At 40.7% G+C, this 27,618-nt stretch overlaps 2 protein-coding genes and 1 long non-coding RNA gene across 7 annotated transcripts; 2 read left to right on the top strand and 1 right to left on the bottom strand.

The window, feature by feature from the left end:
• Positions 1 to 101: 101 nt before the first annotated feature.
• On the top strand, positions 102 to 21,872 carry arhgap44b (Rho GTPase activating protein 44b). Of its 4 annotated transcripts, XM_056770901.1 has the most exons (22): positions 108 to 432; positions 11,472 to 11,511; positions 11,900 to 12,019; positions 12,282 to 12,358; positions 12,532 to 12,643; positions 12,923 to 12,999; positions 13,261 to 13,378; positions 13,560 to 13,628; positions 13,736 to 13,817; positions 13,965 to 14,092; positions 14,164 to 14,275; positions 14,353 to 14,434; positions 14,521 to 14,601; positions 14,680 to 14,793; positions 14,866 to 14,957; positions 15,056 to 15,236; positions 15,444 to 15,461; positions 15,645 to 15,836; positions 17,710 to 17,828; positions 18,022 to 18,411; positions 18,646 to 18,687; positions 19,183 to 19,319. In XM_056770901.1, the coding sequence occupies exons 1-21, from the start codon at positions 380 to 382 to the stop codon at positions 18,651 to 18,653; spliced, it is 2,265 nt and encodes a 754-aa protein (XP_056626879.1). In that variant the 5' UTR covers positions 108 to 379; the 3' UTR covers positions 18,654 to 18,687; positions 19,183 to 19,319. The 4 variants fall into 4 exon arrangements, with proteins under 4 accessions (XP_056626877.1, XP_056626879.1, XP_056626875.1 ...); XM_056770899.1 differs by lacking the exon at positions 18,646 to 18,687 and having other exon boundaries at positions 102 to 432; positions 17,713 to 17,828; positions 19,183 to 21,872; XM_056770897.1 differs by lacking the exon at positions 18,646 to 18,687 and having other exon boundaries at positions 109 to 432; positions 19,183 to 21,872.
• Positions 21,706 to 27,472, bottom strand: LOC130438755 (testis-expressed protein 47). 2 transcript variants are annotated; one of them, XM_056770903.1, is made up of 7 exons: positions 27,364 to 27,472; positions 25,064 to 25,136; positions 24,795 to 24,898; positions 24,662 to 24,726; positions 24,303 to 24,507; positions 22,653 to 22,806; positions 21,706 to 21,842 (listed from the first exon to the last, which is right to left on the bottom strand). In XM_056770903.1, exons 1-7 carry the CDS (start codon positions 27,448 to 27,450, stop codon positions 21,775 to 21,777), a joined length of 756 nt encoding a protein of 251 aa, XP_056626881.1. In that variant the 5' UTR covers positions 27,451 to 27,472; the 3' UTR covers positions 21,706 to 21,774. The 2 variants fall into 2 exon arrangements, with proteins under 2 accessions (XP_056626881.1, XP_056626880.1); XM_056770902.1 differs by lacking the exon at positions 27,364 to 27,472 and adding an exon at positions 25,576 to 25,699.
• On the top strand, positions 23,061 to 27,078 carry LOC130438757 (uncharacterized). Its single transcript, XR_008909376.1, has 4 exons — positions 23,061 to 23,290; positions 23,482 to 23,550; positions 24,323 to 24,509; positions 25,727 to 27,078. It is a non-coding gene; the product is annotated as an uncharacterized LOC130438757 (long non-coding RNA).
• Positions 27,473 to 27,618: the final 146 nt, after the last annotated feature.

Raw genomic sequence — 27,618 nt, 5'->3', positions numbered from 1 at the left:
TTCGTTCTGAAAATATAGGTAATATTGTGTAAGATTTGAGTCAAAATATCTCACAGTGTCAAAACAAAATGCCAGCAATCTTGCACAAATCCTGATTGTTGTCCAATCTTTGCGTCAGAACTACATTTCCCATGATCCCTCGCTCATCGGCGTCTCGTCAGCAGCGCTCAGCGCTCGCAGATCCAGCATCAGAGCGACGAGCAGCAGCGCTCCAATGATGATTTTCGCCGTTTACATTCTCCGTAGGTGATGGTAGCACACACAAGAGGATTTATTCAATATGTCCCGCGCATTGGAACATTTCCCGACTGTCGTCCTTTAAATGAGGAATGTCAGCTGTTTTTTCATCCATCGGGATTAACGCACAAATTGCAGGAAGATGAAGAAGCAATTCAACCGAATGCGACAGCTCGCCAACCAGACAGTGGGCAGGTAAAACACCTTCATCTGTCACATTCATTGCATATAATACACAGAAAATACCCAAACCAGCAACGAATCCGTGTACCGTGCAGATTTACGATCAGCTTCAAGTATATATTCATTTAAATAAATATGATATGTGGTGCAATAAAATCAAGAATGCGATCGGTTGCAGTGGGTTGTTTGCTCTGTTTGTTTTTGGTTATATGATGATATGATTTGGTTTAAGTTGTTTTGTGGCGATGTGATAAATGGGCCGGTCCTGATGTGGGGCCTCCAGCTCATCCTTCACCTGTCCTGACCCCAAAACCCATCAGCACTGATGCTGCTCTTAAACATTGTGATGTGACGGCAATATTGATAACATCACTGATGTTTATGAATATTAGTCAGACATAAATGTTGCTCTTGAAAAAGCTTGTTTGTTTTAAAAAATAATACACTTTATATTTTTCTTTTGTTAAAGTCTTGAATAAATGGACTGTATTTGCACCTTTGCCCTGTTGTAGTTTTCAGATTGCAAATCAGTGTGGAACAGACACTCTGGAAGTGTGGATCTCAGTTACTATGGCAACAGGAAGTTGTATCATTAATAGGGTCTGAAGGGAGGTGATGATTGCAGAGACTCTAGAGATCAGTAACTAATGTCTGAGATCAGCAAAATGGTTTCATTTTCTATGTCAACTATTCATATTTTTTCCCTGTACATTTTACTGCGAATGTATTTATTCAACAATTACTGTGTATTAAAACAACAGGGAAAACCATATAGATTTACAATTTTGTTTATTAGCCAGAGTTGTTTCTCAGTGGCCAATCTATATATTATGTTGTTTTGATGACTAGTGTGGATAGATCTAGAAACCAGGGTGACCAGTGGAAAATATCATGTTGTACACTACAGTTTAATGAAGTAATACGTCACTCTTCTGTGTCTGAGGGTTTCACACAGAAGAACTGAACAGTTATGAATCAGCAGGGGAAAGTGAAGCTGTGCCGAAATGAGTTTGATCGATTCACTCAGTGTGTCTGCGGTACGAGTGGATTGGATCAGTTCCTAAAGCTCGAGGTGATATTGATAAAGAACAGGTTATTGGTAAACTGTCAATATTGTGATCTTAGTGCATCATCTATCGTGCTTGATTGTTTTGTAAATTGTGATGGCCGCTGTTTACTGAAAACAAGCCATTTGACTTTTGTAATATGACTTTGAGTTGAGTTTATTCATGAGGAATGGTTTCCATGATGAAGGATGTCGCTGTATGACAGGTGTTTGGAGGGGAGAGGTTGAAATATAATAGGGTCCGGGGACTGGAAATGTACATTTGGGGCAAAAACAGTCCATTATCACACTGGATTTAAATGTTGTGATGGTCACACAACCTTGACCTTGTTCTCTTGAATGTTATTGTGTGTTTAGAGAAAACAGTATCCGTTGAAGATGCATGTCATACTCTTGACAGCGCTGACTGATCAATACAGTGATATATTCACGGATGTCTCACCAGGTTAATGTGCTGATATGAGTTTTAAACAACAATTTAGTAACAACTAAATGTATTATTATTTATTGAAACTGAAAGGTCACACAGGAACGTCCATGAAGTCAAAAGCTCTGAACTAAAACACTGAGCTAAATTACTTCAATCTAACGAACAGTTTCAGTGGAGTTTAGACACAACCCCATTAAAGGAACAGTTCACCCTAAAATACAAATTCTGTCATCGTTTGCTCACCCTTGAGGTGTTTCAAATACAAAGAACGCAGAAGAAGATATTTGGAAGAATGCTTATAACCAGACAGTTCTTGGACCCCATTGACTATCAAGAAGTAAAAATTGCTTTATAATAGTTTTTGTTCTGTTGAACTGTTTTTGAACAGCATTTTTCCAAATATCTTTCTCTGTGTGCATCAGAAAAAAGACATTTATTCAGATTTGGAACATCTCAAGGGTGAGTAAACAATGACAGAATTTATATTTTGGGTGAACTGTCACTTAAAAAAAAACCTAAATTGTAATAGTCAGATGGGCAGAAATATACAGTACAAGCAGGTCATCCTCAGCGGTTCTTACTGGAGAATCTAAATCTAATGAAAATACTTTTGTCATCTTCATGTACAGTATTTACTAGGTTTTTGCGGACGCAGGATGTCATTGTCCTTAATATTCCAGCGCGTTAAGGTGTGTCTGTGTTTCAAAAGTTTTATTGTTGTAATAAAGGTGTGATGGGTTTTGAAACCAAATAATATTTTGTCTTGTAGAAGAAGTGCCTAAATGAGCTATTTCAGGCATGTTTAGAGTTGATTTCGCTTTCAGTCTGACAGTTTAGACGTGTGATGTTTTTCCATCACAGTGCTATGAGTCTTCATGAGATCCAAGAAAACAAAAATACCATCTGGTCGGTTTGGCTCGGTCAGAAGTCATCATGTAAACACACAAACGTGATGCTCCTGCAGTTTAAGCTAGACAGCCGGCGGGTGTTGTAATGCATGTTATATTTACTATTATGTGAAATAATCTGCTTCCCTTCAGGCTGATGTTCAATGAGCTCATCATCGCGAGGGAAACTGCGGGACACTAGCTTTAATGTTTACAGTTGTGTTGGACCTCTGGTTATCCCGTGAGTCATTATCAGAGCGCAGCGTGTTTATTTGTGTTCTGTTTGTTTGTTATACTGACACTAATTACTGTAAACCACATTCACTTAAGTATGAAAATAACACAGTGCCGTCATGTTGTTCTTCGGGCTCTCTGAGTTTATTTTAGTAGCTGTCATAAGCAGCTAATGTGTGATTTATTCCCCCCGAGCTTCATAACACCCTGTAATGACATCGCATTCATCTCAGCCTGAGGTGCAACACACCTTCATCTCTCCTCCTGCTCTTCTGTGTGGTGTGTGTGGAGGTCTCGTCTCCATATATGCAGAGGGAGGTCAGAGGTCAGAATATAAAGAGAAAAACATGCGTGTGTGCTGATCTGGGGTCAGGCTGTGTGGAGCGTGTTCAGTTACTCGTTTAATGTTACTCAATACACCACACACGCACGCACACACACACACACACACACACGTGGCAGCAGTGTACACCACACCCAGAACTCACACACAATTTGACAAAGTATGACATCATAGTGAGAGTGGGATATAAGTGAAGTTTTGTGCAGTAATTAAGCACTGCTTATAAGACTTATTAGAAACAAATAGAACGATCACAATTATTTTGGCCAATATTGAGATAGGAATTATTTCACACGATTACTCATTAACTTTTAAAACATGACTTGGCTTTAAAACTGTGAAAATAAAGAAATAGCACAGCTGAACCACTACAAAGGAAAGGGGTGCGCTGAGGATTTATATCATAAGAAAAGAGAGAGGATCCTTGCAGAATAGAATAATAGGTTTACTTCGATTCATTTGTTTTTGTAATTGTTGAAGGCCAAAATTGACAATTACAATTAATTGTCGATTAATTGCACAGCCCTTCAACAGATAGAAAGAGAGACAGTCACATAGAGAGACATACAGACAGACAAACAGACAGACAGACAGACAGACAGACAGACAGACAGATGGATAGATAGATAGAAAGAAAGACATGTAGGTAGAAACAAAAAGAAAAGTAAAGATAGAAGAAAGTCAGACAGAGTCTAATAGATAGAAAGTGAGATAGTTAGACATACAGAGACAGAGAGTGAGACAGACAGACAGACAGACAGACAGAGGCATAAAGGTAAATCTGCGAGGCATCTTCTCTCGACACAATAACACCAGGAGATGATTTATACAGAACTGCTTGTGTTAGATGGGTGGTATAAGTTTACAGTGATATTGATGTTGTGTCATGACTGTTATGTCCTGATGCATTACTGCACATTAGATGTCTGATGGCCTTGACTGTGAGAAGGTGTTTGAATTTCAGAGATGTTCTCTGTCTCCATCGGCTCACCTCACTTTCACAAACACATTCGCTCCGTCTGTTAAGCGATATGGTCTGAAGTCTGTCGATGCTAACGCTCTCCACAGCCGGTAATGCAGTTAGACGCGAGCGTGGGATGAGTGCAGAACGCACACTCATTCATCATCTGTCTTTAATGTCTCTTCCTGGCAGACAGACGGTGAGCTGTGTCAACCCAGAGAACGTTTAAAGGTCTTAAATACAACCTTGGATATTTTATGATATTAGATGTGTGGGTTTGCGTTTTAATCTGTGCGATTATGTGTGATATTGTAAACACGCGCACGCGTTCAGTCCTCTAGTGTTTCATGTTAATGTGCTGTATGTGTGTGATGTAAAAACATGGTTATGCCGGTGTAAACCTGCTGTGTCAGTAATGCAGGTGTATCTGGTTAAAGCTGGGAATACAGATTCACTATAAACACACATTCCCCCAAGAGGACAGGTGTGCAGACAGGTAATGTGAGTGTTAGATTCTCTGGCAAGAGATCAGACCCACACCCCCCCTCCAGGCCGCTTTAAGAGCTTTATATAGCTGATGTACTGCTGAACCATCAACTCAATATCACTCAAAGAAGAATACACATGTGTGTCCCTGTCTATAAATCAGATATTTATAAAGAATAACAGAAAGAGTAATGTGAGAATCACTCATCACTGTTCCTTCAACCTGCACATTGCTGTATTCGAATGATTTTGACATTTGATAAGTTTAAAGGCAGAATAGGTGATCCTTTCCAGAATTTTTTTGTCACGCTGGTTGGAAATCTCTTATCCTGATAGCAATCAAGAAGAATAGTGGTCAAATAATATTTGTTTAATTATATATTGTCTGTGAAAGGCGTTGGACCAAAAAACGTTCGTCCAATCAAAACGTTCTGGCTGAACGCTGTGACTGGTCGTGTACATTTTCAGCCAGCAGATTTTGCATACCACTGCACCACGCTGACATCATACGTCATCAGCGCCACAGCACGTTCAATCTATTTACCATGTAAATTTAGGGAGAATGGTGGACAATCAGCAACAATCAAACTTTTCTGCGGAACTGACAACAAGTAAATCTATAAAACAAAATTCAGATTTTTAATAAGCAGTGAATAAAAAAATCACATTTTTCCCATAGACTTTTGGAAGATCGCAAAAAATAAGCTCTGTGACTAAAAAAAGTTTATGATGTTTACACATTTTGTCTATAAATGTTATCTTTACAAATGAACATCTTATTTCAGGCTGAAAGTGCTAAAATACTAACTCGCTTCCGAGGTTTTGCATACAAAAATACGTCATCTCTGAGGTACTCGATTTACTAGTGATGTATAAAAATCAAAAGCTCACTGTTACTATAATACCTCGGTATATCGTCCATGGTGCGACATTTATTGCGGTTTAAAATGAGACATGATTGCTTGGAAACGTGCCATAAGCATTCTCTTGAGTTTTTGTATGAGATGGGTCAAATGACCTCAAAATCCTTTTTATAAAATAAAATAATTGCACCAGATGGACCTCGCCATTGGTATCATCTATTATTTTTTCTAACATTCTCTATGTTAGACCTAGAAGATTTATCGGTTCATGATTGGGATATCACGATATCTATAATATTGTAATATCCCTAGTATTTACTATACTCAACTATATGAAATACTTTACTATATTAACCATTTAAAAACAGTGTAGTTTACTGTAGTAAATAATAAATACCATAGTATTTTCTGGGGTCTGTTTCCTCTGCTTGTTTCAGTGTATAGGTGTAACTGAGATGTGACCCAGTTTGTGAAGTGTACTTCTCTGGTAATTTGATTTTTTTGCCCCTCCACTCACTTTCCCGGAGGATTTCACTGCCTCTCTTCTAGTTTTTCAACAAGCCATCATCTTACCTGTGAAGCAGTAATGTGTGTTGAGATACGAAGGAATGTTTTAAAAGTCACCATGAAGCGGAAGTTGCGATTGTCTTCTTTTTCGTATCGTGACGCACATCCGAGTGAAACAGCTTCTGAAATTAGATTTGATTTTTTAATTTGAATAAAGATTACATCTGCAAACTAATTTGACACAAATAATGATGTTCATGCATAAATCATTTAAAATAATCTCTGCCAGGCTGTAAAAGAAAATGAAAATCATCACAGTTTCTGTTGTGTTCACACTGCACTGGTTAAGTATGGATTCAGGTGTGACTCCAGTGTGAATGTGGCCGTTTCACATACTGTTATTGGACATATGTTTCATGCATGCTTGTGTTTCCTTTCTGTGTGTGTGTGTGTGTTTGTGTGCAGCAGGAGGACACACATGTTCTGCTGTTGGATTTTAACACTCAGAGCAAGAATAAATTAAAGGAAAATCAATCAGCCATTAGAGTATACCTCTCTGGCTTCTGTCTGTCTGTATGCCTTGTTTTCTCACTGTCTGTCTGTCTCACTGCCTGGTCTTCCTCTCTGTGTCTACCTGTCTGTCTGTCTTACTGTCTGTCAGTCTGTCTGTCTGTCTGTCTGTCTGTCTTCTTCTCTGTTTGTTGTTATGCCTCACTCACTCTCTGTCTGTCTGTATGTCTCACTGCCATGTCTTCCTCTCTTTTTCTACTTGCCCGTCTGTCTTACTGTCTGTCAGTCTGTCTTCCTTCCTCTCTGTCTGTCTGTCTGTCTGTCTGTCTGTCTTACTGGGTGTCAGTCTGCATGTCTCATTGTCTGTCTGTCTGTCTTCCTTCCTCTCTGTCTGTCTGTCTGTCTGTCTGTCTTACTGGGTGTCAGTCTGCATGTCTCACTGTCTGTCTGTCTGTCTTCCTTCCTCTCTGTCTGTCTGTCTGTTTGTCTTACTGGGTGTCAGTCTGCATGTCTCACTGTCTGTCTGTATGTATGTCTGTCATTCTGTCTATATGTCTGTCTGTCTGTCTTCATCTACATTTACATTACATTTAGACATTTGGCAGACGCTTTTATCCAAAGTGACTTACATTGCTTTTTCCTATACATTTATACAAAGGTATTTGCAATCCCCTGGGATAGAACCCACAACCTTGCGTTGTTAACACAATACTCTTACCACTGAGCTATAGGAAAGCTAGTAGCTCATCTGTATTTGTCTGTCTGTCTTCCTTCTTCTCTGTCTGTCTGTTGGTATGCCTCAATCTCTCTCTGTCTGTCTGTCTCTCCTGCTCTCTGTGTGTCTACCTGCCTGTGTGTCTGTCTGTTGGCATGCCTCACTCTTTGTCTGCTTGTCTGTCTGTCTCTCTTCCTTGTTGTATGACAGTCAGTAAGACAGATCAAGAACAGACATTGAGCTGGAAATATTTCACCAGTTTTACATCTGTATGTGTGTGTGTTCTCATGGGAAGGGGTGTGAAGTGGTTCTCTCTCTCTCTCTCTCTCTCTCTCTCTCTCTCTCTCTCTCTCTCTCTCTCTGGTAAAGCTTGGTGTCATTCACAGAATACATGAATGTCAGCGAGTGTCACTGCTGTTTCTTTCTGATGTCCTGAAGCTCAGAACACAATTACACCCGTGAGATCCTGCGGAGGGCTGAGATGTTGTGTATTAATGAAGAACACACACACCTGCCTTTCATGAGCGCTCACAGTGGGAACATTTCACACACAGTTGACATTGTTCACCTTTAATCACACTGTGAATGTAATCTTGTGTTCTCTGACAGGAACAGTGTGGAAGCCTCTTTGTTTGGACTGCTCTGCCGTCTGATCTGGTTTTGTTAGTTTACTCCACCCCGCTGTGTAAAGTCACATCTCAAGCAGAATAATAATAATAATGGCGTGTTATTATACATCACAACTGGGATCAGACCTGTTTTTAACACAACTAATCAAGACAACCTGACAAGTCACAATTTTCAAAGACTGTTCTTTACATATTTAAATATTTCAATGTATAGCCTCAGTGACGTGTGTAACATACAATCAATCAATGATGTCACGCCCAACATTACACTTACAGACACACCCACATCATGTGATTTTAGACGTGTGTAGCTGGAAGCGATTCTGGTAATGTACCTGCGTTTAGTTCTTCTGATTGGTGTGTGTGTTCGCCTGTAAGAGATTGAAGAGTTGTTTGAGGTTGTCTGGATTAGTGTTTGATTCTGTGTGTGTGTGTGTGTGTCTAATTGTGTTTCTTAAGGATCAGGAAATGAACACATATGCACAGACATTAAACTTTGAATATGTTAAAAAGATTGTGACATCATTTACATTTATGCTTTTGGCAGATGCTTTTATCCAAAGCGACTCACATTGCATAGACTAAACATTTGTATCTGAGTTTGTGTGATCCTGGGATGGATCCCATGTTAACCATGATGTCAGTATTACTGATGTGTTACACCTGTGATCATACATGCTTTTCTCTAGAGCTTCAGATGAGATCTCAACAATGACCACGTTTACATGGACATCAGTAATCAATGATTTGCCTCATCCTGAGTAAACTAATATTAGGATTAAAGTGTTTACATGAGTTGCTTTAAGAATATATCTTCCATGTTCTCGTTTACATGTGACACTACATAGTTGGATTAATGGCATACGTCATTACGTCCCTAAGCGACGCCGTTTGACGTTCCCTCCATAATTTCATGTACAAACAGTTCATCTTCCCCATGGTACCACACACAGTTTCATTTATTTTCTAGAATTGTTGGCATCTTGTTTCCCGATCGGATCAAAAATGTGCTTTCTTGCTTGAAGCCATGTTGTTTGCCGTAAACCCAAACATCTGTCCACTGCCGTGCGTGTGTGTAAGCTGTTGCAAAGTGCCGCGAAAGTTCCTACATGCCTGTAATAGTGTGATTAAGAAGTGTACATTGGTTTACCTCACTTCCATAATGCCACTAAAACAGGAGTACTCCACCTGTCTTAATATCATCTCTGTTTACTACCATTATGAGTTTAGACGGATTAATCTGATCAAAAAGCTCTGTTTACATGCTCCGTTGTTATTCAGAGTATTGTCTTAATCCTGTTTATATCTGATTATTGTTGTTCATGTAAACGTGGTCACTGTTTCAGCCTGAGTTTACATTTGCAAAAATATCAGTTTGGATTTAAAATTGAGAATTAAAAGTGTGTTTGTTTATTTGTTTGTTTTATCCCTCATCTCTCTCACACACCAACACACACGTCTGGTTTATTATCTCTGTGGGGATAATCCACACATGTAATGATTTCTATACTGTAAAAACTGTATATTTTAACCCCTAAACCTAAAGATCATTAAAAGCTTTTTGCAATTTCAAGCAATATCGTTCTGTACGATTTGTAAGCTTTATTATTACCTATGGAGACCTCAATTTTGGTCCCCACATAACACGAGTCCCCATGAGTTGGTGTGCATTCAGGTGAAGGTCCCCACCAGGATATATAAACAAGGCCACAGACACACACAGGTTTATTCATTGTGGCGTCTCAGCGAATGTTTTACATTAAAGTCTGGACTTGTGGTTCGTTTTGTCTTGTTAAGGGTTTAATCTGCTTCAGCTTTACCTCAATGACTCTGACAATCTAAACAACACAAAACTCACACATACATTGTACTGGTCAAAAGTTCAGGGTCACCTGACAGCTTCACATGTTTTTTTATAATCTTAAATCTTGTGATCTGAAGGCGTGTGTCTGATTGTTTGACATTTGTTATGTGGAGAAACATGTAATTGTGTCATGTTAAGTTTCTTTCAGTACAAAATCATTTATTAAAAAGTGTTTTTTATATGGATGACTTGGAATAAGTAATATTGTTCACTCAAAGAGTTCAGAACAGATGGGAACTCCCTCAATACATTTCATTTCAGTTACATCACTGGGTGCTCTCACACAGGTCCTGTATGACTCATCAGGATTTTTGGTCTTGGTATCAGATGTTCATGACATAATCTGTCAACTCTGTTCTGAGAACAGTGTCCATTCTTTCACTCGTTTATTCATTTTGTACAAACAGTGAATTGCGCTGAAACATCATTTGCGCCACCTAGAGGCTCCACCTGGAACTTGAGATCTTATATCAACTAACACCCTCTGTGGGTCATAGTCATCACTGAGTACATCTCTCTCTCTCTCTCTCTCTCTCTCTCTCTCTCTCTCTCACCCACCCAAACGCACACACACACAATGTGTCAATGTATATTCTCATTAAGATAGCTGTACAAACATGTGTGTGTGTGTGTGTGTGTGTGTGAACATGCGAGTATGTGTGTGCGTGTGATAGGGAAACAGTGATTTTAGTTGTATGTTGTGATAGCTGTCATACCTGACGGTCAGGTCTCATTCTTGAGAACACTTCCTCTAACAGAAGGAGTCTGTGTGTCAGTGTGTTCTCATCATGGCTCTGTGGATGAAACTTCAGATCTCCAACTGGCTCAAACGTAAAGCCGCTCCTGAGTAAGACACTCATGTTTGTTTTAATATTACTGATGTTACTGTGATCAGGTCATGTCACACACACCCTGTGTCACTGGTTGAGTTAGGTTAGGCTGGTTTGGGTCAGGTTATCTACACTGGATGTTATCTACACATAATTTGCCTCTGTGTTTGTGATTCATTGAAAGGTCACATTGTCTCTACCTCATAGAAAATAAGATCTGTTTCATGTCCTCTAAGGTTTAATTTACTGACACATAACTTTCATCACATCATCATTTAAACACTTGAATCGTATGACATGTTTTCACATGACTGTAAAACAATGGCGATCGGTGCCTCCTCTTCAGGGGACGCAGGAATTCAAAATACGTGTTCAGCGCATCACGTGATCTTATGTGCATCACAGATCATGTCAAAATACCTGCGTGCTGCAGACACGGCGGCTAAAGGGTTTATGATAAAAGAGACGCTCGCGTACAGAACTCCGATTACACATGAGACTAAGCGAGTATCTTTTTTATTAAAAACCCTTTCCGCACAGAAAAGCAGGCACATATTTTGATATGACGCGCCACACACATGACAGGCTAAATACATGTTTTGCCGAGCTTCGCATTACTGCTTCCCCTGAAGAGAAGTCACGGATCACCACTGGTGTAAAGGTACTGTGTCGAGTCCCATGATGCTTTGTTAACTGCCCGTGATGAATGTTCTCCCTCTGTTACAGGGCGGAGAAAACAGAAGTCCTCAATGAAGATCTTCTGCAGGTGTGTGTGTGTGAAATATTCACATGTGTGTGTTTGTGCACATGGATGTTTTATATCTCTGTGTGTTTGTGTGTGTGTGTGAAATATTCACATGTGTGTGTTTGTTCTTGTTTGTGTGTGTGTGTGTGTGTATGTGTGTGTGTGAAATATTCACATGTGTGTGTTTGTGTGTGTGTGTGTGTGTGTGTTTGTGTGTGTGTGTGTGTGTGTGTGTGTGTGTGAAATATTCACATGTGTGTGTTTGTGTGTGTGTTTGTGTGTGTGAAATATTCACATGTGTGTGTTTGTGTGTGTGTGTGTGTGTGAAATATTCACATGTGTGTGTTTGTGTGTGTGTGAAATATTCACATGTGTGTTTATTTTATATCTTTGTGTGGTCTCTGTACAGGTGGAGAAGCGTCTGGAACTTGTTAAGCATGTTTCTCACAGCACACACAAGAAGTTGACCGCATGTCTGCAGGGTCAGCAGGGTGCAGAAGTGGACAAGAGGTCCGTCAGGTCACCTTCAGTAAGTCACCCGTCGTCTGTTTCACTCTTCTTTAGTTGCTGTGCATTGCTGTAATGAAGCCTGTGCATTAGATCCGTACGTTTATGCATTTGGCAGACGCCTTCCTCCAGAGTGACTTACATTTATGTGTGTCCCCGGGTGTTGAACCTGTGACCTTTGCGTTGCTAAAGCAATTCATAATATTTGTGTAGCATTGAATACTGTGCTGAGATTTCTGTACTAAAACTGGCTTTACGAATTCCTTCAAATGTTTTGCGAGCAGAAGAAGCTTCCTCTGACATCATTGGCTCAGTGTTTGGTGGAAGGTGCGCTGGTGTTGGGTGATGATTCTCTACTGGGGTAAGACACACGCACAGTAAATCATACCAGAATGTAGTGTTATCATTCGCATTAGTGACATGCAGTTATAGCAACTTTCCAATTAGTTATGAAGTCTCTTAAATGTTAATCTGAAGTCACGATAGTGTTGCAAATTGAAAACTTACTGTAAATGTGTGTGTGTGTGTGTGCAGGAAGATGCTGAAGATCTGTGGAGAGACGCAGGACAGACTCGCTCAAGAACTTCTGCTCTTTGAGCTTCAAACAGAACATGATGTCATTGAACCGCTCTACACACTCGCTGAGGTGTGTGTGTTAATGCTGTCATCCTGTCAATGTCAAACCTGCAGATTAAATAAGACACAATTCATTGATTTTGTGATATAAACTGATGTGTAACAAGCGTGTACATGTGTAAATCTAATGTCAATCACCTGCTCACCTGCTCCTCATGCAGAGAGGACTAGATCTGTTTTGTTTTATTGATAGTATGTGTTCTGAATAAGTTCATGATGTTTCATAAAAGCAAGGCACTTAATATAAACTTTATATGCCTCTGTTTATTCTTCATATGGTTCTTCAAAGATTGAAATTCCCAACATTCAAAAGCAAAGAAAACATTTAGCCAAACTGGTACTGGACATGGATTCTGCTCGCACACGGTGAGACACACACACACAAAACACACACATAACAAACACACACACACGCATAAAATGCTACTAACATAACATGCGTGTGCACACACACACACTTGCATACACATAACACGCACATACGCGTACACACAGATGTGTGTTAATCTTGATATTATAGTGATTAGGCAGCAGTAGATCATCATGCAGTGAGTATAAATGATGGATTTCACTCTCCAGATGTGACTCACCTGCATTGATGATGTCATTCTCTCCTCTGAACCGTAGGTGGCACCAGTCATCTAAATCTTCTACTTTGTCCAATAAAGAAACATCAACCGGAGCCAAAGGCGAGTCTCTCAGAGAGGAGATGGAGGAGGCGGGCAATCGCGTTGAGATCTGTCGGGTGGGTGGGGCTTATTTCTCTTTTATTGATCGCCCTATTACTGTCTCTCTCTCTCTGTGTATCTAGTATCTGTTCTCAAACTTTAACAGAATACATATCGTCAAATGTTAGTGTGTATGTCTACATCACCTCCGTACAGTGTAAGTATCAATCAGTTTTGATGTAAGTGTTTATTTTCCAGGATCAGCTCTCAGCAGACATGTACAGTTTCATGGCCAAAGAAATCGATTATGCAAACTACTTCCAGACGGTGAGGTTACTGAAACAAACAGCTCAGATTCACAGATCTCTGCTCATGAACACAAATCCAGACAATAATCTCTCTCTCTCTCTCTCTCTCTCTGTCTGTCTGTATAGTTGATAGAAGTTCAGGCTGAGTACCACAGGAAATCTTTAGAGGCGCTTCAGAATGTTCTACCTCTGATTAAAGCTCAACAGGGTGAGAGTGAAGACTGGACTCACACACGAGTCACATGCAAACAATATACAACAATATCACAAAGTTGAAGAAATATTCTGTAGAAGTGTGCAAAAGAGATGCCACCAGATCAACAGATGTTCCTGATTGTGTGTGTGTGTGTTTCAGAGTCATGGGTGGAGAAGCCGTGTTACGGGAAACCTCTGGAGGAACATCTGTCTCTGAGCGGCAGAGAAATCGCATTTCCCATTGAAGCGTGTGTGACCATGCTGCTGGACTGCGGCCTACAGGAGGAGGTGAACACATCCTTTCAATAAAACATGTTTGTGTGTGTTTGTGTATCTTAGTGTGTGTGTGTGTTGTTCAGGGTCTGTTCCGAGTGGCTCCATCTGCATCTAAGCTGAAGAAGTTGAAGGCGTCATTGGATTGCGGCGTTCTGGATTTTCAGGAATGTTCTGTGGATCCTCACGCCATCGCCGGTAAACCGACGTTACTCTGATGGTTTACATCATCACTCGGTTTCAGCTGATCTCAGATCTGTGTTTGCGCTCTACAGGGGCTCTGAAGTCATACCTGCGCGAGCTGCCTGAACCTCTGCTGACCTTTGACCTCTATGACGAGTGGATACAATCCACGAAGTGAGCGAGTGTGTTGGTTACCAACAGTTTGTGTGGACACTTGTATTTGTTTGGTTATTCAGGAGTGTGTGTGTGTGTGATTTCAGTATCGCAGATCAGGACAAACGTCTGCAGGCGTTATTAAACACATGTGAAAAACTCCCCAAAGCCAACAGTGACAACTTTAAGTGAGTCTCACACATTTATATAAAGTATCTTACTGTAGAAACCTTCAGAAACTGAAGACAGTGTTTGATGTCCGTCAGGTATTTGATCAAATTTCTTGCCAAGCTGAACGAGTTTCAGGATGATAACAAGATGACGCCGGGGAACATGGCGATAGTGCTGGGGCCCAATCTGCTATGGGCGAACACTGAGGGGTGAGCGAGCATGCCTACATCCACACACACGTGTTCTCTGTCTCACGTCACTCACGCTTGTGTTTCTCACAGGAATATTACAGAGATCATGACCACGGTCTCACTGCAGATCGTCGGCATCATCGAGCCGATCATTCAGCACGCCGATTGGTTCTTCCCTGGAGGTGAGATGCACAGAATGTCACACGAGACATCACTGTTTTAGTGAAGCTGAAATAGTTTTCAAGCATTTACAATCTGAGCGTTTCGCATTTCATTGCAGAGGTTGAATTTAACGTGACGGGTAACTACGGCAGTCCCATCCACACCAATCACAACGCTAACTACAGCTCCATGCCTTCCCCTGACATGGACCAGTCGGAACGCAAGATGCAGGATCAGAACAGACGACCCCTCAGCGTTGCCACGGACAACATGATGCTGGAGTTCTACAAGAAAGACGGGTACGAGAAAACAGCAGCACGTACACTTGTAACCGTTAACATGTCCAGTGGTGTCTTATTCACAAACAAATGACTCTTTTGAGTGAATCAAATGACTCTTGAATCATTGGGTTAAGTTCAAATTGTGTCATTAAGGTTCGTGAATGTTGATTTCTCGTGACTCTTGTGTCTCTTTTAAATGTTTTTGCTTTTATTTTGCTATCGCAGCATCAGGAAGATTCAAAGGTACGGAAATCCTCTCTGTCTCAATCTCACCTTCTCTGTTTCCCTTCAAAGACGCTGTGATGTCACAATGCTTTTCAAGAGTATAAACATCACCAAAAGTGGACCTGAAGTTGTGCGTTGTGTTGAGGATCTGATTGGTTGTGTGCCGTATGTGAAATCTGAAATTTGTGTGCCCCGGTGCAGTATGGGAGTTCGAGTCATGGATACGTCCTGGGTGTCTCGGAGAGGTTCCTCATCGTCACGGAAGAGTTCGTCGACCCCGCCCAGCGTCCAGCCGCCCGCGCCGCCCTTCGATTCGCTGAACCCTGAGCAGCCGGTCGATCTCTCCACCTCCCCCTCCCAGACTCCGCCCCCCATCAGTGGCGACAGAACCAGGTAAAGAACCAATAGAAATCAGTTTCGTTCACCTCAACATTCGCCTCGTCTGCTGCCGTGCGTTTCTTCCTCTGTGTCTCAATCTGCATCATCTTTTCAGCTCTGATGACGCGTCATCCAATTGGTCGGATTCCTGTTATGCCTGCCCCTCCCCCGAGGAGGAAAGGGCTCCCCCTACGTACCCGTTTTCTTTTTCCTATTCGTTTTCTCACCCCTCGCCCCACTCTCGATTGCAGTCCTGCGCGCGTCCCGTCGCTCCCGCGCCCGACTCCGTCACGCCCACGCCGTCTCCTCCCCCTCTGTCCGCCCGCTGGTCTGTTCACAACCCCCCTCCGGTCCTTCCGTCCTCCGGCTCTCTGGACATCAACTCTAATCCTAATCCCGGTTTCCTGCACCTGTCCAGACTGGGCTCGGTCCCCGCCGACCCCTCGCATGCGCCACCCGCCGACTCTACCCCCCCCGCCCGTTTACATCAAACCCCCGCTTGTTCTGCCCCGTCACGACCCCCCCTACCCTAACTTTACCCCTCACGCTGCTTCTCCGCCGTGGGCCGCCTGCGTCAGTGTCCGAGAGAGAGGACTCAGAGTGGCTAGGTAATTACCCACAATCCCCTACAAACTACCAGAACACGACCGGCAGAGAGAAGTGTATGTCGACAGTTTTCACTCAAGACACAAGAGCTTTTCCCATCGAAGTAGATTTGATTCACATCACCGGTCAGATTTACATTTGAAGAAAGATGTAAAGCCCTCTAAATCTATCAGATGGGATTTTTCGAGCAGTTTTTATCTGACTCCTACATTTACTTTCAGCAACAGCAGGTATTTCAGAGCAGGCAGAGTTTGGTATTTACAGGGTTTTGCATCTGAACTCTTCGTATGCTAGCAGATGCTTTTAACAAGTGATTCATCTTAAGAAGCCAATAATCACGTGGCAGTAGTAGAAAGTTTCAGACACAACGTTCAGAAAGAATAAACCCTAACCCAAAATAATTACTCACATATTACAGTAACGACTCAGGAGAAATATTGAAGTTTTGTTCTTTGTTGTACTTTCCTTAATGTTCCAAATGTGCCTGCAGTGTTTAAGAACTTTACTATAGTAGAAACTATATCATTCTTTAATATTTACTACATTTCTTCTATTGACTATAGGTGAAGCTCCAGAATACTATAGTATCTTTTTTTCTTGGAGGCTTTGACCAAAGATTTTGACTTTTGCCTTTTAAATCTTCAACGGGGGTGTAAATTTAACTTGAAAAAATGTGTCTTTATCGATCTGAACATTCTGTATGTCTTACAACTTTTTAATTTTTAATTTGCTTTTTTAAAAAGATTACAGGGAACAAAATACAACATTGCGACAATAACAATAACAATACAGGGTCACATATTTTTTCATGTGGGGAGGGAGAATTTTTCTAAAACAGTATACAAGAAGACACTTCTAATGTTGTCAGGTACAGTTTAGAGTGAAAATCAAGTGAACCAAAGATTAAACAAATACTTTAACAAAGTTGTTTCAAATATACGTTAATTACAAGTCGATCTTGTAACTTGCACTAAAACTCTTTTAGTCAAAAACTGACGACTTTCAAGTTCCCTTTACTTCTTTAAAATGGAGTAAAAATCCCAACTGTTCAGTCAAGGACACATGCACACAACACACGCACACCTACACACACACACACACACACACACACACAAACATGCGAGTGCAAACATGTGCACATTCACACGCACACAAACACGTACAGTAACAAGACAAAAAAAACCTACAATAAAATAAAAGTTTGCTTGACTTGTGTGTTGTGTTGTGATGGTTTGTGTGTGTATTCAGTGCAGTTATTGTGTGTTTGTGTTTATTCTGTTAGCAGTTCTCCAAAGACCAGAGAACCTTCACCTGTGATTGGTCAGAGAGGAATTTCACCTACGACTCCATCATCTGGACAGATGCAGTTATCAGATCAGAGTCCACACCCACTGCGTAAAGGTTTGGATGATTAGATGCACAGCGCTGACACAAACACCTCAAATAATACACAAAACAGTCCAAAACTATTTATCTATTTAACTAATCATGCCTTTTGCTTTACAGTCTATTTAATTTTATATTAAATTAAAATCTTCAAATACAGAAAAGGAAACATCTCTTCTGATAGCGTTCTCTCTCTATTATCCTTCAGTTTCCAAAAAATTAGCCCCCATCCCTCCGAAGGGGCCATTTTCTCCGCCTGGCTGCGTTTCGGACATTTCTCCGGGTCCCTCACCCGTCAGCCTGTCCCCGACGCCTCCCAGCACTCCCTCTTCATACGGCTTCAGTTACCCGCAGGGCGGCTCCGCCCTCACCTCACCCGGACACGCCCACAGCCAGACGCCCAGCAGTCCCTCTCTCTCCTCGCCCCCTCCCCTCTCAGGCACCCTTCCCAAATCCCGACCCACCCCTAAACCCCCCCGTCAGAGACCCAACCTGCCTCCTCCACGGCCTCCGTCGGGTACATCGGGTCTGAGTCCGCAGCCGCTGGATCACGCCGCGGGTCTGCTGGACGGATTAGCACCCGAGAGCATGTCTACAGGTAAAGTCGTCAGACACGCCGCGGCTCCGTTCTAAAACCACATGAATGTTTAGCGAGATATATTTCATTTTGTGTATAAAGTTAGATCATTCAGAAAAATCAAAGCGATGTATTTAGATGTTCAAAGTTGAAACGCATCAGTCTGTATTTGTGATTTGTGACCCGTTACCGCGAGACACCCTGAAGCTGTTGACTTCTGTCTGCCTGTGCACTCTGGATGTTGTTGTTTTGCAGCGGTTTGAGAGCGGGGGGGTCGGTGGGCTTTGATTCAGACGGGTAAGAAGCAGCGTGTGTATTTGATCTCAACCGACGTCACGTCTCCGCCTGGCTGTGTCTGCTGTACATACGTGACATCATTCCTGCTGTTTTTCCCCGTGTGCTTCTGGCTGCGTTCAGCGCGTCACTAACACTGTCTGCATGGCTCTGATGTGTCAAACCCCACCCCAGCATCTCCACAACGCCCCCATATGCCCATCATCTGAGACACGCACTACCGTTAAAGAGAGCGTTCACCCAGAAATAAACATTCTCTAGATCTTCTCTTGTGTTCTGCAGAAGAATCAAAACCACACGAGGGGGAAGAAATGAAAGAAAAGAATGTTCATTTCTGGGCGAAAATCACTTTTACGTTATTTTAAGTAAAGTGCGTCCCATGCAGCTGCTGAGAAGATGCTCCCCAACATTTGATGAAAATCTCACCGTCACGTGTTTGTGTTGTAATGTACGGTACACTGGTATCGCTCATATGCCTCTGTGTTTCTGCACCTCTAGACTCGTTGTGCGATCTGGATGTTCCCGTGATAGATGTCGAGCTGGGTGAAATTCTGGATGAATACTCGTGGAGCTCTGAGCTTCAGTTGGACCCCAGCGGTCGAGTGGAATCGGAAGAGGAGTCGGAAAGCACGGCCCTATGACACCTCTCTACCCACAATCCTTTGCTCCTGCTCTTCGTTGTGTTGCTACTCTGTGCTGAGAACATTCCCGACTGGAAATCTCATGAAAAACTACATCAACACATCACTGTCGTCTTGATTTGTTTTTGTTTCGTTTCGTTGCCTTATCTGAGTTATGCACTTTGGCCTTGAAGTCCGTATAGCATCTCGACGTGTTCTGATGTTTATGAACGGCAGGTCTGGGCTTTGTACTGTTGCTCCATACACACATGCATGATGGACGTCTTTATTGCCATTCATTTTTTACAGCGTTGTGTCACACGCATTGTGTTTTTAAGGGGATTTTAGTCTTTGATGTAGATTTGGTCTCATGGTACTGACCAGAGGAAGGTGTTGTACTGCGGTACCATTGAAAATACTAAAGTAAGATCACTGCAGTGACACTGAATGAATGCTGGAACGTGTAGTCACATCAAGCCGTGATCGATTAAACACAAAAAAACATATGTGGACGGAGAGCAGAAAACTGTGTTTTTTATTTCACAAGGATGACGTGGGAGGTCTGGGTTTCTTTTTGATCTTCTGTGGTCTTTCCCCACATTCAGGATTTTATCATTTAAAAGAGATTACACTCATGAACAGCAATTTCTATATGAAGTAGTATTTCCCCAAATCACTTGACCATACAACACATGCCATACACGTGTCCAGGAATGTTTTATTTGTGTGTTTTCCGGACCCGGCCATCACAATTTAAAAAAATGTATGCATTAATTTTTCATTTACAAAGCAGTAAAATCTTTCCTAATGGTTTGGATTACTGAAGTGTAGTGTGCTTTAAGTTCCATGATTTTTTTTTTTCACGGGCCGTCACTTATGTTACGTGTTATAAAGTGCTGTAAGTATTAGCAAATCCAAACGTCACGCATCCGCTCAGACGTGTATATAGTCTATAATAAAACAAGATCAAATATTTGTAAAGGCAGACATTTATGAATTCTCTCTCTCGCTCTGAATATAAATACAGACATGTTATTTTTGCTTCAGACGCAATACTGCTACATGTACATAAAGGAATATAAATATGCTGCGGTTCTCATGAAAAGATGTGCAAAGAGTCGTTCAGAGAACAGAATTGCGACAGAGATTAAACAACGAAGAAGTCACAAGTTTACCTCGTATGGTCTGATGTTTTAACTTAATCAGACCGAACATTATGTCTTTGATTCTGTTATTTATTCTTTAAAGTCAACATGAAACTCACAGCGGTCGTTTAACAACGTAAACACCACAGAGTAAATCCTCTTATTTCACGTTGACTTTAAAAAAGTGTGTATGTGTGCGTGTGTTTGAATAATTGTGGTTTGTGTGATATAAAACATGACTTCAGGTGTTCAGTGAGATGTTGGTTTAACAGATCAGGGTAACTGTGCGGAAATGATGTTGAACCAACATGTTAAAACTCCATCTTTTGCTTTACATTTATGATCAGAGCAGATCTGTCAGGACGATGAACTGTCATGGATCTGCAGAGCCGAATGTCCTTGTGTTTTCTCTGAAGCACACGCATGTAAACGAGAGAAATCCGTGTGTTTCAGCAGGTATGAATACTGTGATTTCCAGCAATATCAGGTGAAATCTGCAGACTTTGTTTTCTGTGCTGTTTCTGAGAGATTCTGAGATGTCCCAAATGTTCTTGAGGAGGCCGAGGAGCAGAAACTGTACATGTGTGTGTGTGTGTGTTGGGTGTAAATCTGGATTATTGTCATGTGGATCTGATCAATCTCATCTCTGTAAAACTGCTGCATGCTTTGCATTCGTTCCTTATAATGCTGTCATAGTTTGTTGAATGAAAAGGATTAATAGACACTATAGCAACAAAAATATCAGCTGCTTATGAAAATAACGCTTAGGTTTCCTGTAGTGAGACACAAAAACACACTACAGCCGATGGCATGCCACATCCACAGATTGTCCGTTCTCACTGACAGTGATTTTGTTCTGGACATAAGTGTCGGTGTAAACGGCTCTCGAGAATTCACTTCACATCAAAGTCAACGCTGTGGTTTTACAGCCACCACACAAAGCTCTGGAGCGTTTCAGTAAAATGTATTAATCACACCGTATCGTGCATATATGAAATATTTAAGGAGACAGAACCGTACATCCCCCGTGTGTATATTATTGTGGTGGGGTGTAAAGTCGTGCATGCACTTCTGAAGGGGTTTCAGTTTGGCTTAAAGAAACGTTGGGAGTCTTTGACTCATGTCGTTGTTTTTACGGGGAGGTTCTGTGTGTCAAAATGTGTTTTAAATGGAAAAGTTTGAGATGTGGTGCTCAAAGTCTCATGAAGTATAAAGAACAACAGTGGAATGTGATCTGAATTAAAAAAGCAATTTGATTTACTTCTGTTTGTACATGTTATTTATTTGTTTTTAACATTTTTAATGATGCATTGTGAAGCAAGATTTCATCCGTCATTCTGTGTCTGGTCATTCAGAGAATCTGAAGAATGTTCCGCTGCAGGCCACACAGATTCTGTCCAAATAAAAGATGTAAAGATCAGAATTTCTTTTGTTGTTTAAATCATTACTTTTGCAAACAGACACTCAAATGAACTGAATTATATGATGTCATTCATTTCACTAAATGAAAAGCCAGTGATGATGTTCTCAAACATGAAGATGTTCAGTTTGACATAAAAAAACACATTTTTCTTTTATAGCTCAGAGTTCTTAGTGATATTTTACGTATCCCCATAGATTTGCTCATGAGAAATATTGGAGTCCATTTAGATCTCAAACTCTGCTGAGATTTCTTCTGAAACAATGAAGCTGGGATAACTGGAGTCTTTGTTCTCTATCAACATATGAGAAGCAACATTTTCTCTTTGTTTTGTATAGAAACAAATGAGACAATGAAGAGATGTCATGGGTTTCATTCAGGTTAGATGAGTGAATATGAGAGTTTGTCCAGGAATGAAATGTTCATGCAGTAACTCTACACGCTTGCATGCGCTCTACCATCTGAGTTTCATGCAGTTTCATACCTGCTGCCCTAAAGCCAAACGCTACGCCGTGGTTGGCTGAAAACTCCCGAAAACATGGCCTTTAAAACCCATCAGACAAGAGATGTACAAAAGAACACACTTTATAAACTGTTATTTAACCAAACCCCCTTAACAATTTCAATAATCGGTTCTAAAAATTATGCTAAATGATAAAAATCGAATTTATTTAGTATTCATAATTCAATGTTTATGCTTTAAACTATATTTACAATATGTCCCCATGTCCCTCAACTGAAGGTTAATGTAAAATGATGATGATGATGATGATGACTTCTCACCAGAGTCCAGCAGCTGGTGTAGAGGTGAGTGATATGTGTTCAGATACTGCACTGGACTCAACAGCGCCTCCATCTGCACAAGACGACACACTGCAGCCTGTGGAGGAATCAGCTGTGACTCCTGCAGCACCTCCTCTGGAATCTCTTTACATTCCTGATCAAACACACGTCAAACATACGTAATATTATAACAAATAAACGAGTCAAACTAAATCAACCAGTTGCTTATCGAAATTATTCGCTGATAAATCGTTCATCGGCTTTTTTCGAAACCTGCATGTTTTAATGCATTTGATTCACTGATTCCATAAGTCCAACTCGACTGAATCACTTTTCATTTCTCAACGTAAACTGATTTTTTTGTATTCATCTTCAAGCATTACACCCATAATTAATCATAATAAAATAAGTAACATAACGGAACAAAAAATTGGTCACTTTAACCAGCTGACGTCAAGGCGAAGCATCGTTTGCGGGAATCGTGTGAGTCGGTTCTATTCACACTCTACAGGCATCGATTAAAAATGTGACGCTTTCGAAGCTTCGTTCACTTGTTTGACGGGCCTTGTGTAACATCAGCCGTTAATAAAAACACATTTAAACCAAGAAAATACTTGAACACAAAAGAAAGAATCTGTGTGAGTTATTCATTCACAACACGAATACCTAAATGTATTAAGAAAAGGATCCGAACGCAGCTCGAGCATGCATCATGTCGCGCCTTATTTAACATAATATTACATTTCGTTCATTTTATTAAACACATTTATGGAAAAGAACAAAAGTACCTGTTCATATTCAAGAGGTGGTGAATCATTCTTATTGACAGACACGTGGTCGGTGCGTGGAAAAGTTCCCTCAGTAATAAACGAGAGAACATTACACGGCTCAACATGAGGTAAGTTAAAACACAAAACTGTTAAATAAACTGTTCAAATATTTACATCTATTAGTATTAAAGCATGAGTTGATCTGAGGCGTTTACACCACAAACACGCCCTTCACGTGCTCTTGTAAAAACTTGATAATTCCCACTTCCGGAAAATGATTTATGTAACGGTGCTCTTTTAATGTTAGCAGAAACATGTAATGTTTTAATGCTTTTAAATCCTTTGTAACGTTTTCATGTAACTAATGCTTCCTTCACGTGCTCTCGAAGGTTCGATAATTCCCACTTCTACCCGGAAATATCAAACTGTGTTCTTTTCATGTTAACAGACATCGAGTAATAATCGAGATAGAAAAGAGTAATGTTCTAATGCTACTAATTCATCAGTAACATTAATGTTAGTAAATCCACATTATTCCCGGGTTTAAGTAGGAATTATCGAATTATCGAGAACACACGAAGTCAGCGTTACATACACGCAGCATTAGATGCTGAAATGGGGGTCAACCGCGCCGCCATATTGGACCGGGAATTTCGAGAATTTATCGTTTCTAAAGGAATTAATGAACTCATGCTTGAAAAGGAGTTGTTGTAAACATTGACTCAATAACAACTAATGACATTTATCATTAAAGCCTTTTATGCAAAGCCTCTAACAAATGACGCAAATCAATTAGAAGCGATCTGTGCAACAAGAGGTCAGCAGGGCATAGTGTCACAGAACTGATGTGTATGTGCGTGGTGTGTATATGAATCTGTACCTTGACGTTCTCTCCTGCAGTGTGGAGGTGTGAGGCGAGTCGGAGGAGCTGATGAAGTGTTTGGATGACGAGTGTCTCGCAGCTCTGCTCGTCTGAGTTCACCGTGAGTCTGTCGTCCTTCAACAGCGTGAAGCTCCACCGCTGGAAGAGTCTGCTCGAGATGTCATGAGAAACCAGCAGGACTCTGGGCGTCAGCATCACCGCACTGTGAGTCACAAAACAACTTTAAACATCTGGAGGAGCGGTGGAGCTACAGTAAAGTCACATGTACTCTAGGCTTTGGATATCACAGTTTTCAGGTGTGCGTAAATAAATGGGTTGTAATGACTCTGCTGTTAAAGATGTTGAGTCGATCTCACCTGTCTGGGTTTTTCTGCATGTGTGTCAGGTCTTGAATGACAGACAGTAGAACCTCCGTAGAACACTAGGAACCAATTGATTCATTCAGGTTTGGTTTTAACTCTATTTTGAATGTTGAATAAACACACACACCTCGATGACGTGAAGAGCGTGTTGAGGGTAAAGCAACAGAAGACCTGTGACATCTTCACCTGCTCGACTCCTCTGCTGACGGTAGATGAACCTCTCGTAGTGATCTGACACGAAACACATGAGTCAGTCTGCTCACTTCTGCACGGGTTTATCTTCAACTTAATATCACGTGTGTCCTTAATCATCTCAAACATCATGTTTAAAAGAATCAGAGAAATTGTGTAAACAGATGCCAGTGAGCTCTTCAAACTGTTGTAAATGTGTCCTACCCCCCACAGTCTGTCTGTCAGCGAGTCCAGGCGGGAGACCACCGACCACAACAAGCCTGTGTAACAAAAACTTCTGCCAGAGAGAGAGAGAGAGAGAGAGAGAGAGAGAATGAAAGACATGATCATAAAGAAAAACTCTCTCTTGTGCAGGCGTGTTGACTGTGTACAGACAGATTAAATACTTTTATATCTAAAGTGACCCTCCGAAAAGGTGTTTGGTCACATGAAACTGTAAAAACTGGAGCAGATGTCATCGTTTCCGAACAAAATTTCTGGCAAAAACAAGCATGTTGAACGTGATAAAGAAATATTGTGTCAAATCTGATGCCTGGGTAGGGAATCCAAATGGAAATAGAGAAATTCAAGCAGATGTTATCTTAAACATTTCAGCGTTTGGAAAACGTCAACAAATCTTTAACCAGAAGCATTTTTCTTGAAGTATTAAAACAACAGAAGATTCACATGATGATGGTTCAGATCAAATCACAGATATTCATTCTCTCTGTACTGACCATCTCATCATTGGGCCGTCGCTGTTTTCTGTGTGCGAGCCGCTGGTGATATAAACTGGTACCAGTGTCCTCTTCAGACGCTTCTTTACTGGAGCTCAGGACGTCTTTCTCCATCTGTCTTTGAGTTCTATCCCTCTCTTCTTGTTTACAGGGTCTATGTTATATCCTGGAGACGTCTGTACGTTCTGCCCCATGCCAATTAAATTCACTTCATTGTGTTGTGTTCAGGGCCACAGCACAGCGTGTCAGGACACATTCAAAGCACTTATGGTCCTCTCACCGCATGCCACCCAACACAGGTCTCCTGTTTACTCACCATGACAACAGCTGGCACACCCTCACCTTTCTGAACGCAGAGACTTGATCCAAATATGAAAGACTGATAGTGATTAGCTGAAACTCATGGACACGTCTGGGTTTGTTTATAAAATGTGAACTCGGAGCACAAGAAAGTCTCAAGGATCACGAGGATATTTGTGGAGAATGATCCATTTTCTTTTATGCCAAAATCATAAGTTATGAAGATCATATTCCATGAAGATGTTTTGTCAATTTTTCTAACGTAAATATATCAAAACATTATTTCTGTGAGAGGATGCAGCAAAACCACTAACAAAGATTGCCATAAACACACCTACAAACATCACTGGCTGCTGTTGCTCTTTGAGAATGATACGCTCACGTTTGGTATCCATGTTCAAGGCCATTTTCTCAATATTTAGATGTTTTTAACCCTCACATGCCAGAGTTTTAAATAGTCCTGTGTCGGCCAATCTATCCTAACAAACTTTAAAGTTTTCGCTAATCAAGTCACAGTTACATCTGAAAAGTATGTTAGATTAACAACCACTACTTTGAATTTTAATGTCATTTTTTTATTTAAACATTAATATAAACTGTAACGGGCAATTAATGTAAACAGGAATCTGCAATCTGACAATCTGCAAAAGCATCTTTAACTACAGTTCTGCTCACAGGTTTCATACCTCTGTAGAATATAAACAGGATCTGGGTTCATAGAAATGACATTTGATTTAGTGTTCTGAATAAGTGTGATAGTTATTTCTTGTGTAAGTGACTTTTAGCTAATTGGGACCTTTTGTCTCACAGTTGTGATTGTATAACTCATCATTTATGATTTCTTTTCTTAGAATTGTGGATTATAATGTCTAATGATAGAAAACTGTAAATCTGATGAAAAACTCTAAACATCTCAATTTTGAAACATAAGACTGGTTTTGTTGTCCAGGGTCACAAATGAACTCCTTTAACTCATTTTATACACTCCTCTGATTATTTGATTTGACAGGTTATGTACACGGCTCTCAAAAATATATTATTTTCTTAATATTGTGTCTTTCACCACATGTCAAATAATGTAGTCTTGTAACTCATAATGACTCTTCTGGTTAACCAAACGTTTAGTTTTTATTCTTAAACTAGTCTGGTGTTCATTGATGTAAATGTTTTTCACAAAATAAACATTGAAATGGTTTATACTTATTTACTCTTTGTTTAGATTATCATAATAGTGAGGGTCTACATTATCACCTGCTGATAAAAGGCACTTGATAACTAATGGTAAAAATGAGCTTGAAAATGATTAATGACGTTTTATAACTAAATGCAAAACATTTTGAATTAAAATCTGCTTTTGGAACATAGTAAAAGAAACATCCTCATACTGTATGTATGAAATGTGTACGTTAGGTCCTGAATGTGAGATATTTGATGTTTCCCAGCAACCTTTCATGTGCAGAAATATGAGAAGAATAACATGACACAAACCTTTGTGACACTCCTGTGACTGTCCATGAGTCGAGCGAACAGAGAAACTCTTTCCTCCAGTGATGAGCTGCTGAACCGGGAAGACATCAGGAGTGTGTGTTTGTGCTGGTTGCTAAGCAACACCAGTGGAGGGATGTTATAAAGCATTTACATTACAAAGAGTGCATATTACTCTGAATAAATAAATGTTTATTTTACTTTTAGTACAGACAAGCACAGTCTTATTTTAAGCATTGCAAATAAAAATACTTTCAC

The sequence above is a fragment of the Triplophysa dalaica genome, chromosome 17, assembly GCF_015846415.1.
Source record: "Triplophysa dalaica isolate WHDGS20190420 chromosome 17, ASM1584641v1, whole genome shotgun sequence".
Taxonomy (NCBI): Eukaryota; Metazoa; Chordata; class Actinopteri; order Cypriniformes; family Nemacheilidae; genus Triplophysa; species Triplophysa dalaica.
The sequence above is the reverse complement of the archived record's forward strand: the minus strand, read 5'-3'. Positions and strand labels throughout refer to the sequence as shown.

Excerpts from the sequence above, each read along its gene's own strand:
- LOC130438755 (XM_056770902.1), bottom strand. The coding sequence starts at position 25,689 with ATGGAGAAAGACGTCCTGAGCTCCAGTAAAGAAGCGTCTGAAGAGGAC. Across the intron at positions 25,137-25,575 it reads GACGGCCCAATGATGAGATG|AAGTTTTTGTTACACAGGCT; the intron begins GTCAGTACAGAG and ends TCTCTCTGGCAG. Across the intron at positions 22,807-24,302 it reads CTGCAGGAGAGAACGTCAAG|GAATGTAAAGAGATTCCAGA; the intron begins GTACAGATTCAT and ends GTGTTTGATCAG.
- arhgap44b (XM_056770897.1), top strand. The coding sequence starts at position 380 with ATGAAGAAGCAATTCAACCGAATGCGACAGCTCGCCAACCAGACAGTG. Across the intron at positions 14,276-14,352 it reads GGATCCTCACGCCATCGCCG|GGGCTCTGAAGTCATACCTG; the intron begins GTAAACCGACGT and ends TGCGCTCTACAG. Across the intron at positions 14,794-14,865 it reads CTATGGGCGAACACTGAGGG|GAATATTACAGAGATCATGA; the intron begins GTGAGCGAGCAT and ends TGTTTCTCACAG.